The sequence below is a fragment of the Mastigoproctus giganteus genome, chromosome 9, assembly GCF_048544385.1.
Source record: "Mastigoproctus giganteus isolate SK-2022 chromosome 9, ASM4854438v1, whole genome shotgun sequence".
In the NCBI taxonomy this organism is placed as follows: domain Eukaryota; kingdom Metazoa; phylum Arthropoda; class Arachnida; order Uropygi; family Thelyphonidae; genus Mastigoproctus; species Mastigoproctus giganteus.
Genome location: NC_143583.1, coordinates 86,015,696 through 86,028,931, shown reverse-complemented (window position 1 = coordinate 86,028,931; position 13,236 = coordinate 86,015,696). Strand labels below are relative to the sequence as shown.

The 13,236-nt window shown below is 38.7% G+C and overlaps 1 protein-coding gene across 1 annotated transcript in view; it reads left to right on the top strand.

The window, feature by feature from the left end:
• Nucleotides 1-13,236, top strand: part of l(1)G0196 (inositol hexakisphosphate and diphosphoinositol-pentakisphosphate kinase) — an 832,616-nt gene that overhangs the window by 513,317 nt on the left and 306,063 nt on the right. Inside the window, exon 18 of the mRNA XM_090381508.1 lies at nucleotides 4,369-4,435. Within this exon, the coding sequence (XP_090237634.1) occupies nucleotides 4,369-4,435 (67 nt within the window). The remainder of the gene's footprint in view (nucleotides 1-4,368; nucleotides 4,436-13,236) is intronic.

Genomic DNA, 13,236 nt, shown 5'->3' with positions numbered 1-13,236 from the left:
AGGCTATCCAGCCTAAATGTCTGCAATTCTGCCCAGAATTGCAGAATTGTAGAATTGCAGTGTCTGCAATTCTGCCCAGACATGATAGGAGGGAGTATATGATGAGAGCCTTGTCGATCAATTCGGCCCTGGAAAGATTGTGCAAGGCTCAAGGGGTAGAATTTTTTTCATCCTGGACTGTACTTGTTAACAGGAGAGATTGCTTCTACAGGGATGGGATACACTTAAATAGAAAGGGTGCAAGAATATTTGCTGATGCTATCGAGGCAGTGTTAGGTGGGTCGGAAAACTGCTAGCTTGGGGGGAGAAGACCAATAGATTGACAGTAGCCACTGGCAGAGGTGAAAGAGATTCTTGCACTGCTTCTATTAGAATGAGCAGAAGCCTGAAAAACAAGATGTATGGTATTTCAGAGACTGCTGGGAGCCATTGCGGTACAAGTAAACACATGGGTTGTGTTAGGGTAGCTAAGAATAGAAACAGGTGCAGGTATACTTGCGTGTACACCAATGCTAGGAGTTTAGTAAATAAATTTGATGAATTTGAGGTATTGCTCAAAACACCGAAGGCAGATATTGTTGGGATATCAGAGACGTGGTGTCACACAGATATAAGGGATGCGGAACTGCAGTTTGGGGAGTACAACGTCTACAGAAAGGATAGACAGGATAGGAAGGGGGGAGGTGTTATGCTATTAGTTAAGAAACACATAAAAACCAAGGAAGTGAAGCCAGTCGACATCGCTGGACAGTGCAGTGTGGAGTCAGTTTGGTGTGACATAAACATTGGGAGATCAAAATTGAGAGTAGGAGTGTGCTATAGGCCTAATGACTCTGATGAGTATAATAAGGAACTGTACAGGGAAATAGAGTGGGCCAGTAAATCAGAGTGTCTTATAATGGGAGATTTTAATTTCCCAGATATTGACTGGATTTTGGGGGCTGGTTACTCACACACTAGCAGGGCTTTTGTGGATTTATTGGATGATTGTTTTCTACATCAGCATGTTCGGGAGGCAACTAGAGGGAGTAATACTCTTGATTTGATTATCAGCAGTGATTCTTCATGCATTAAGAATCTGCAGATAAATGAACCACTAGGTGGCAGTGATCACAGTGTGCTGAAGTGGGATTTACTCAAAGAGGTAACTACCATTAGGGGTAAAGGGAAGGGTTATTGCTTCCGTAAAGGCGACTACGATGGACTGAGACAGTATTTAAATTCTATACAGTGGGACCAACTGATGATGTTACCAACAGCAAATTCAAAATGGAAAGCATTCAAAGAACTTATCTTGGAAGCTACTAGGCTTTACATACCAACTAAGCAATATTGTTCAAGGTTTAGGCCAAAATGGATGTCAGATGAACTAATGAGGCATATGGCAGAGAAGAAAAATGCATGGGATACATACAAATTAACACGTGACACAGAAGCCTATGATAGATACAAGTTGATATGCAACCAAGTTACAAAGGAGGTTAGGCAGCTGAAGGCAGATTACGAGAAATCCTTGGCAAGGGATGCAAAGAAAAACAGCAAAGAGTTCTTTACTTATGTAAACTCTAAAAGGAAGGGGATGAATCAGATTGGTCCACTTGATATTGATGGGTCAAGTGTTGATGATCCTGCTCAGGTAGCTAACAAACTAAATGAATATTTTGCATCGACATTCACATATGAGGAGTTATTCAGCGAGGGGAATGCCAGAAGTGTATTCAACTCTAGCAGTAAGCTACAGAATCTTGAAATAACTGGGAGTAAAGTGGAGGAGAAACTGTTGAAGATAAACACAAGAAAGGCACCCGGGGTGGATGGGATCTATCCAGTTATATTAAAGGAGGCAGCAAAGGAAGTAAGCAAACCCTTAGCCATAATTATGAGAGCTTCCTTGGACTCAGGGGAGGTACCCATAGACTGGAAATGTGCAAATGTGACCCCAATTCACAAAGGAGGATCAAAGGCTGACACAAGTAATTATAGACCTGTGAGCTTAACTTCTGTTCCAGGAAAATTAATGGAGGCACTGGTTAAAGAAGCACTGCAGGATCATTTAGACAAGACTTCAGTTGTAGCTCAGACACAGCGTGGTTTTGTTAAGGGGAAGTCTTGCCTGACCAACTTGATTGGATACTATAATGCAGTCACAAAAGAACTGGATGCAGGGAATAACTTTGATATTATATACTTGGATCTTAGAAAGGCTTTTGATACTGTTGCACATGGAAGACTGCTACACAAATTGGAGCAGTGTGACATTGGAGGCAAATTGCTGCTATGGATAAAGGGGTGGTTGAGGGGGAGAAGACAGAGAGTGGTAATCAATGGACACTGCTCATCGTGGACTGATGTTATTAGTGGAGTCCCTCAGGGCTCAGTGTTGGGTCCATTATTGTTTTCTGTATTTATAAATGATATTGATGATGGTATATCGGGCTTAATGTCCAAGTTTGCAGACAATACAAAGGTTGGCAGGGTTGTCAAGGACACTACTGGCACTATGCTGCTGCAACAGGATCTGGAAAGGTTGAGCAGATGGGCTGAGAGGTGGCAAATGAAGTTTAACATTGACAAATGTAAAGTACTACACATGGGAAACAGCAACCCCAGAGCAATGTATCAACTCTGTGGTACAACACTGACAGTGGTAGAGAATGAAAGGGACTTGGGGGTGGTTGTGCAGGCAGATATGAAGTTCTCTGAGCAGTGCAGACGGGCTGCAAGAGTAGCTCATGGAGTATTGTCAATGATATACAGGAATTTTTCCAGCATTGATAAGGAGGTGATTATTCCATTGTATAAGGCGATGGTCAGGCCACACCTAGAGTACTGTATACAGGTCTGGAGGCCTCATTTCAAGAAGGATGTAGAGCTGCTGGAAAGAGTACAGAGAAGGGAAACAAGATTAGTGAATGGAACAAAGGGGTGCTCTTACGAAGAAAGGCTTAAGTTTTGCAAATTACAGTGTCTGGAGACTAGGCACCAAGCGAGGTGATCTCATAGAGGTGTATAAATCCTTGAATGGTTTAAGCATGCTCAATGCTGATGGGATTCTTCCTCTAGCTCAGAAAAATCACCTGAGAGGGCATAAATTCAAATTGAGGAAAGACAGATGTAGGATAGACGTGCGGAAATTTGCCTTTAGCCAGCGGGTGGTTGGTTGGTGGAACAGACTTCCATCCCTTGTGGTGGAGGTTGATAGCCTAAATAAGTTTAAGGCTCAGCTGGACAGGTATTTTGAACGAACAGAGGGGTGAAGTGGAAGTGGTTTTTTTTTTTTTTTTTTGGCTGATGCTGCATAAGCTTGCTTTCTTGCATCAAATGCCTCTACTAATGCTAATGCTAAATCCTTGAAAGGATGATGATGATTAATTCTGTAATCGGACTGGTAAAACAGTGGCAGCCTTAGAGAAATCCATTTAAAGAAGAGGTTATAAGTGCTCAGAAAAGCGACATGAGCAGTTTTCAGAGACTGAATTGCATAATGCAACATGCAATCATTAATGAGTCGCTCTCACTTGTGTTCGAATCCAGTTCATGACTTAAAAGTTTTGGAAGAAGTTAAATTGATGAACTCAAGAAAACAAACTTCTAATAAGAGCAATCCTAAATAAGCCAAACAAGCTGGCAGTTCTAGGCATGTTATCCTCACTCATGCAGAAAGTCTGTTCATTTTTCCCCCTCTGCCTGAATAAATCAATTTGCTTGTTTCTTTTAAATGTAATGCCAATGTTTGAAAATCCAAACAGCTCTTCAATTTAACATATCTCACATCTGTATAGTATTAGTAACGGCCGATGGTGCAAGAAAGCCTATGGCTTATGCTGCACCAGCCAAAAAAAAAAAAAAAAAAATCCGAACAAAACAATGATAAAAACAAAAAATGAATAAATAAATAACTAAATAATAATAATTAATAAAATAAAAATAAATAAAATAAAAAATAAATAAAAAGGAAATTAAACCTATCATCCTATGCACTTCCCTTACCCGAAAGTACTATCCAGATTACCTTTGAATTTCCCCAAACTGTCGGCCTTTACAGAGGTCATTACTCCCGGATGTGTTAAAGAATATTATTTGCAAATTTATTTTACTAACAGTTTTAAAATTTTACACTTCCATTTTATTATTATTAGTAGTAGCAGCAGTAGTGGCATATGATGCAAAAAAGCAAGTTTATAAAGCTAATGCTTGAAGAGCAAAGAATAATTACAATAGCCTGAATTGGTTACGCCTACCATATTATGCTGTGATGAACTTTTAGTTCTTTTTCATAGCCTGATAGTTTTTACCTCCTTAGTTTATAAAATGGAAGCAACCAGTTTTCTGTATATGTGATTTCTATTTATGATTTTTTTCCCACAGGGTAAAGCAAAAGTTACATGATGCAATGCAAGTAGATAGAGAATTTACATTGGAGGACTTTGAAAAAGTATGTTCTTTTTAACTATATTTTTATTATTTTTTTTTCTTTAATTTACTCATTTCTAATGAATTTTATTTCCTATATGAATTTGTAATAAAGAATGGTGTAATCATAATGTGTAGGCGCCTCCGTAGCCAGGTGGGAAGGAGCAGCAGTGCGTAGCACACGCTTCTTGATTAGACCGGGGTTCGAGCCCGTCACCACCAAATACGAAGGATGCGGAAAGGTCACGAAATGACCACCGCATATCCCGGAGCAATATGGCCTTAGTTGCTAATGCTCCTAAAAAAAAAAAAAAATCATAATGTGTAGAGGTGAAGAATTAGCTAAAACAGTGATGTGTATCCTCCATGACCACTTGTCAATTATTTTATTATTATTATTATCATTAGCCACATAGTGCAAGGAAGCCTGAAGCTTTCGCTGCACTATGTGGATAGACGCAAAAAAAAATTCACGAGTCACCCTGAGAGAGAGAGAGAGAGAGAGAGAGAGAGTCAAAAGTAGAAAGGAATCATCAAGAAACAGAAGAATGATGATATCCAGCTCAGGACCCTGGGTGAGCCAAGCCCATACTCACCAGATGTGAGCCCCCGGGGTTCTTTTTTAATCAATTACTATTAGTATTAGCAATGGCCACATGATGCAAGGAAGCCTGCTGCACCAGCCAAAAAAAAAAAATATATATATAATAATAATAAAATAAAATAACAAAAAGTAAATAAAATAGCAAAAATTAAATAAAATAATAATAATAAGAAGAAGAAACTTTAAAAAATAATAATAATTAATTAATAAGAGAAAATGAAACAGACAACCTATGCATTTCTCTCCTCCCCCGTAGCAGTAGTAGTAGCATGTGATGCAAGAAAGCAAGTGTATGAGCTTATGCAGCATCAGCCAAAAAAAAAAAAAAAAATTACCAAACAATCCCCTCTAAATATTTGTCCAGTTCCTCCTTAAATTTATTTAACCTATTAACTTCCACAAGCACAAATGGAAGTTTGTTCCAGCAATTAACCACCCGCTGCCTAAAGGCAAACTTCTGCACATCTATCTACATCTGTCATTCCTCAATTTCAATTTATGCCTTCTTAGGTTCGTAATCTGAACAAGTGGAAGAATCCCATCAGAATTCAGCGTGCTCAACCCATTCAAGGCCTTATACACCTCAATCAGATCACCTCGCAGGTGCCTAGTCTCCAGCTGCTACAATTTGCAGAAGTTAAGCCTCTCCTGGTAAAAGGATCCCTTCATTCCCCTCACCAATCTGTTGCCCTTCTCTGTACACGCTCAAGCAAATCTACATCCTTCCTAAAATAAGGCCTCCAGACCTGTACGCAGTACTCAAGGCGTGGCCTGACCATTGCCTTATACAGAGGGATAATCACCTTCTTTTCCCTGCTAGCAAAATTTCTGTATATCATTGACAAAACCCCATTATCTGCTCTGGCAGCTTGTCTGCATTGCTCAGAAAACTTCATATCTGACTGCACAATTACTCCCAGGTGTTTTTCATTTTCTACCACCTTAAGTGTAGTACCACACACTTCGTATGTTTCTCTGGAGTTACTTCTACCCATATGCAGTACTTTGCATTTTTCAATGTTACACTTCATTTGCCACTTCTCAGCCCATCTGCCCAAATTTTCTAGATCCTCTTGCAGTAACATACTGCCATTACTGTCATTAACAACCCTGCCAACCTTTGTATCACCTGCAAACTTCGATACTAAGCTTGATATACCTCATCAATATCACTGATAAATATACAAAACAAAAGTGGACCCAACACCAAACCCTGTGGGACTCCACTAATAACGTTAGTCCATGAAGAGCAGCACCCATTGATTACCACCCTCTGTCTTCTCCCACTCAACCATCCTTTTATCCATTGTAGCAACTTACCCTTAATACCATTCTGCTCCAATTTGTACAGTAGCCTTCCATCCGCAACAGTGTCAAAAGCTTTCCTGAAATCCAAGTATAGGATATCAAAATTATTTTTTGCATCCAGTTCCTTTGTAACTACATCATAATAACCAATCAGATTTGTCAGACAAGACTTTCCCTTAACAAACCCATGCTGTGTCTGAATTATTGCTGCAGTCTTGTCTAGATGATCCTGCAGTGCATCTTTAACCAGTGACTCCATTATTTTATCTGGAACAGAAGTTAAACTAACTGGTCTGTAATTACTCGTGTCACCCTTTGATTCCCCTTTGTGAATTGGGGACACATCTGCAGTCCGTGGAGATGCTCTCATAGTTATGGCTAAGGGTTTGCTTAGTTGATTTGCCGCCTCCTTTAATATAACTGGATAGATCCCATCCACCCCAGGTGCCTTTCTTAGGTTTAACTTCAACAATTTCTCCTCCACTTTGTTCTCAGTTATTACAAAATGATTAAGCGCCCTCTTACAATTTGATAACCTTGAGGCATTTTCAAACCTTAATAACTCCTCGTGTGAATGTAGATGCAAAATACTCATTCAGTATGTTTTCTATCTGAGTAGGATCATCAACAGTTGAACCATCGATATCAAGTGGACCAATCAGATTCATCCCCTTCCTTTTAGAGTTTATATAAGTAAAGAAATCCTTGCTGTTTTTCTTAGCATCCTTTGCCAAAGATTTCTCGTAATTTGCCTTCGCCTGCCTAACCTCTTTTGTGACTTGATTACAGACTAGCTTATATATATCATAGTCTTCTGTGTCTTCTGATAATTTATATGCATCCCATGCATATTTCTTCTCTGCCATGAGTCTCATTCGTTCATTTGACAACCATTTTGGCCTAAACCTTGAACAATATTTCTTAATAGGTATGAAACGTTTAGTAGCTTCCATTATTAATTCCTTGAATGCTTCCCACTTAGAATTTGCTGTTGGTAACATCATCACTTGGTCCTACTGTATACAATTTAAAAACTGTCTGAGACCACTGTAGTCACCTTTAAGGAAGGATAAACCCCTTCCTTTACTCCTGATGATAATTATATCTTTAAGTAAATCCCACATCAGTACACTGTGATCACTGCCACCTAATGGTTCCTTTATCTGCAAATTCTTAATATGTGAATTATCACGGCTCATAACCAGATCAAGAGTATTAAAAGAGGGCGCTGACTCTTTAAAAATTACAGCTGTGAATTAGAAGCTCCGAAAAAGCGATAAGTGTTTGCCTTTTTATTTACCTAATTGTTATTTTATATTGTACTTTATTTTTATTTTTTAATTTAGATAAAGAGTTTTTGTAGATTACTACTTAATATACGTAAAACTGTTATTTCCTTCTAATCTTGCAGCCATTGTTTTTGTATAGAGTGGTAGGGAATTCAAATTTTTGATTGTGTTAACTAGGTAGCTCTAACGTATAGTGATATAGCGTAATACGCATCACTGTTTCTATTAGATAGTGTAGTATTGACATTTGATTAATTAAATTTATTGATCTTATTAATTTAAAATATCATGCCCCAGACTAGAGCAGCAGAGCAACGGTTACAAAGTGGTAGGAGTGCTGTGACTCGGGGGAGAACTGAGGGGGGGGCGATTCTCCAACGCATCACAGCCTAAAAAAATGTGCAACTTGTGAAATGTTTGCTGAACTCACTGAAACAGAACATGACTAGAGCAGCAGAGCAACGGTCACAAAGTGGTAGGAGTGCTGTGACTCGGGGGAGAAGTGAGGGGGGCGATTCTCCAACGCATCACAGCCTAAAAAAATGTGCAACTTGTGAAATGTTTGCTGAACTCTCTGAAACAGAACATGATATTGCCATGGGGGATGGCTTTGTGTGTGTGTGTGTGTGTGTGTGTGTGTGCGTGTGTGCGCGCGATGTAAGGAGTGTAAGAAAATCAGGCGACAACTCAGCATTGTTATGGGCCTATATGAGAGCTAGAAGGACAGGGTGGATGCTCTCGAAGGATCTAAATTGAGGGGCCCATCAAGCTCTCAGCTGCCCACATCAATGCCAGAGCTTGCACTTGGTCATCGCGCGTCACAGCAGCAACCCCCAAGGCAGAATACGCTGGTCCCACAGTAACTAGTAGTTGTTGGTGACTCTATTGTCAGGGAAATGGGGAACATGCTTTGTAAAAAGGATAGGTAGAACAGGACCAGAGTATGTCTGCCAGGGGCAAAGGTTGATGACGTTGTAGAGCAGAGATCATCTTTTAAGGGCACAAAAGGTGATATAGTTGTACACGTTGGCACTAATGATATTAAGAGTAGGAGACCGGCAGAATTACTTAAAAAGTACAGATCGCTGTTGAACAAAAGCCATGAATTAAGGTTGAATTTGAAAGTGTCTGCAATTCTGCCCAGACATGATAGGAGGGAGTATATGATGAGAGCCTTGTTGATCAATATGGCCCTGGATAGATTGTGCAAGGCTCAAGGAGTAGAAATTTTTTCAGCCTGGTCTGCACTTGTTAACAGGTGAGACTGCTTCTACAGGGATGGGAGGATACACTTAAATAGAAAGGGTGCAAGAATATTTGCTGATGCTATCGAAGCAGTCATAGGTGGCTCAGAAAACTGCTAGCTTGGGGAGATACAAGGACTAATAGTTTAACAGTAGCCGCAGGCAGAGGTGAAGGTGATTTTTGCACAACCTCTATCAGAATAAGTAGCGACTTTGAGCGAGGGGTGTTGGGGGTTTTAGGGACCGACGGCAGTCATCATGAAATAGGTGGGTATATGGGATGTGTTGGGGTAACTAGGAATAGGTGCATGTATGCTTGCATGTATACCAATGCTAGAAGTATAGTAAATAAATTTCATGAATTTGAAGTGTTGGTCAAGACATCAAAGGTGGATATTATTGGGATAGCAGAGACATGGTGTCACCCAGATATAAGGAATGCAGAGCTGGAATTTGGGAGTACAATGTGTACAGAAAGGATAAACAGGATAGGAAGATAAGGAGGTGTTATACTGCTAATTAAGAAAAACATAAAATCAAAAGAAGTGCACCCAGTTGATATAGATGAACAATGCACTGTTGAGTCAGTTTGGTGTGACATAAGCACTGCGAAAGCAAAAATAAGAGTAGGAGTGTGTTATACGACTAATGACTCCAATGAGTACGATGAACAATTGTACAGATTAATAGAGTGGGCTAGTAAATCAGAATGTCTTATTAAGGGGGTATTTTAACTTCCCAGATATTGACTGGAACTTGTGGGTTGGTCATTCACACACTAGTCAGACTTTTGTGGACTTATTGGATGATTGTTTTCTGCAGCAGCATGTTCGAGAGGCAACCAGAGAGTAATACAGTCAGTCCTCGTATAACACGTGTTTACATTACACGAATTCGATCATACACAATTTATAAATAGGGGAACGATATCTTATATAACACGAACCGAATTCGCTTATGCACGATTCGCCTTTGTGTTTACAAGAAATGGCAGTCAAACGTGGAATCACCCCAACCGAACACAACACGATAGGAATGAAGATTCTGAAAATGTATTTATGTGTTTTATATCAGTGAAGGGGAAAAACATTTAACCATAATAACATAAAAACCAACACAATTACAGCTATCGATATAATCGCAAATGCAATTAGATGGAGTTTACTACCAGTTTATAACAGATTCCACTAGCAGAAACGAAACTGGAAATTGATTTTATTGTTTTATGGTAGTAACCCCCAGAAATATGCTTTATTAAAATGTGGGGTGTTAATAGTGTATCTCGGCCTTTACGGTGTTGTTTATTCAATTGCTATACGCGCCCAGCATTCTTTATGTGTATTAAGCGTGCCTCCTCGTTTTGTAATTGCACTTTATTCCCTAAAAATTAGTAAAATACTTAAAAGGTGTGAAAATGAAGCGTACTGGCGAAGGCACTGCAGATTCAGAGAGAAAAAAACAAAGCAATATCGATAAACAGAGGTGGACTGGATCAAAAAAATTCTTACCCGGGAAAATTTTTAGTGGCTTCATACTACGGTTTATGACCAAAATCACACCGGCCTCCGGCCCACCGGAATTTCCTGGGTAAGGCTTATGGCCAGTCCGCCTCTGTCGATAGAGAAAAAATATGAAATTGTGAAATGCTTTGAGCGAAATGAAAGACCGTGTGATATTGCACGTGCTACAGACCTAAATGAGGCAATGCCGAGAATTACAAAGAATGCTGAGAAAATAAAAACAACTTTCATAACGGGAACAACTCAAAGTGTAATTAAAAGCCATTAGATTAAGACACAAGAATTGGAAGAGATGGAATGGCTGTAATCTGTTTGGATAGAAAATCAAACAAAAAACAAGTTTGCTTACGATAGAAGCAGAAGCATTAGCAATATTTGATTACGTAATAGTCGTAATAAAATACGTAAGCATTTTATTTGTATTTTATTACCACTATTTTATTTAATATAATAAATTTTTTACGAATAAAATACGTATTTTATTCGTAAAAATACTTTATTATAATACAATAAATATATTATATATTTTTTATTACGTATTTTAATCGTTATAAAATACTTGCATATTTTATAACGATTAAAATTACCCGATTATTTATTGTTTGGTAATGTTTTGGTTCCAAATGTGTGTTCAATCTTGAGTGGTCGGCACCTAACCCCACTTTTCCCATAGGGCTTGTTGTTTATATTGCACGATTTTGCATTGCACGAGGGTTTCTAGGAACACAACTATCGTTCTATACGAGGACAGACTGTACTCTTGATCTGGTTATCAGCAGTGATCATTCGTGTATTAAGAATTTGCAGAAAAAGGAACCACTAGGTGGCAGTGATCACAGTGTACTGATGTGGGATTTACTTAAAGATATAATTACCATCAGGGGTAAAGGAAAGGGTTTTTGCTTCTGTAAAGGTGAGTACAGTGGTCTCAGACAGTTTTTAAATTCTGTACAGTGGGAGCAACTGACGATGTTACCAACAGTAAATTCTAAGTGGGAAGCATTCAAGGAATTAATTGTGGATGCTACTAAAAGTTTCATACCTATTAAGAAATATTGTTCAAGGTTTAGGCCTAAATGGTTATCAAATGAACTAATAAGACTCGTAAGAGAAAAGAAAAATGCATGGGGTGCATATAAATTATCAAGCAACTCAGAAGCCTATGGCAGATATAAGCTAGTCTGTAATCAGGTCATAAAGGAGGTTAGGCAGGCGAAGGCCGATTATGAGAAATCGTTGGCAAAAGATGCTAAGAAAAACAGCAAGGATTTCTTTACTTATATAAACTCTAAAAGGAAGGGGATGAATCTGATTGGTCCACTTGACATCGATGGTTCGACTGTTGATGATCCTGCTCAGATAGCAAACAAACAATGAGTATTTTGCATCTACATTCACACGAGGAGTTATTAAGGTTTGAAAATGCCACAAGGTTATCAAATTGTAAGAGGGCGCTTAATGATTTTGTAATAACTGAGAACAAAGTGGAGGAGAAATTGTTGAAGTTAAACCTAAGAAAGGCACCTGGGGTGGATGGCATCTATCCAGTTATATTAAAGGAGGCAGCAAAGCAACTAAGCAAACCCTTAGCCATAATTATGAGAGCATCCTTGGACTCAGGGGAGGTTCCCACAGACTGGAGATGTGCAAATGTATCCCCAATTCACAAAGGGAGATCGAAGGATGACACAAGTAATTACAGACCAGTTAGTTTAACTTCTGTTCCGGGTAAAATAATGGAGTCACTGGTTAAAGATGCATTGCAGAATCATCTAGACAAGACTGCAGCATGGGATTGTTAAGGGAAAGTCTTGTCTGACAAATTTGATTGGTTATTATGATGTGATTACAAAGGAACTGGATGCAAAAAATAATTTTGATATCATATACAGGCATACCTCGGTTAACGTTACCTCTGATAACGAAGCTTCGATATAACGAAGTCCGCAGTTTCAAGCCCCATTTAACATAAAATATTCCAGTTTAATCACCTGAAATCTAAACAAACTGAAGAAATTACGGAAACCTTTGGGGCTTCTCGTGGTTGGTTCGAGAAATTTAAAAAACAGGCCAGGATTCATAGTGTAAAATTAACAGGAGAAGTTTCCAGAAAAACTAAAGGAAATAATTGAACGTGAAAATTTTCCACCAAATTTGGTGTTCAATGTTGACGAAAGTGGTTTGTTCTGGAAACGGCTATCAACAAAAAGCTTCATTTCTATTGAAGAACAATCAGCTGCTGGGTTCAAAGCAGCCAAAGACCGTTTAACGTTACTCTTTGGATCAAATGCCTCTGGCGATTATAAATTAAAATTGTTATTAGTTTACCATTCAGAAAATCCGAGGGCGTTAAACGGTAACATAAAAATGAATTTACCTGTAATACGGAAAGCAAATAGAAAAGCGTGGGTTACCAAGGAGTTATTTACTGATTGGTTTGTTAACCACTTTTGTCCTGAAGTAAAACGGTATTGTCAAAAAAACAACTTTGAAGAAAAAGCTCTTTTGTTGTTAGACAATGCTCCGGGACATCCTACTGATCTTAACACGTTGGACACATGCATTCCTGTCAAAGTTGTGTTTCTTCCAGCAAACACAACTTCCCTGCTTCAACCATTGGATCAGGGAGTAATAGCATCATTTAAAGCTTATTATCTGCGTCGAACATTAAGCAATTTAACTGAACTAGAGGATAAAGAGGAAATGACAGTTAAAACTTTTTGGAAAAACTACACCATTAATAACGCAATTGAAAACATTGATAGTTCTTGGAAAGAAGTCACTAAGAAATGCTTACATGGAGTTTGGCGCAAAATATGGCCAGAAGTTGTACTAGAAGAAGAAAATAACATCCAAGA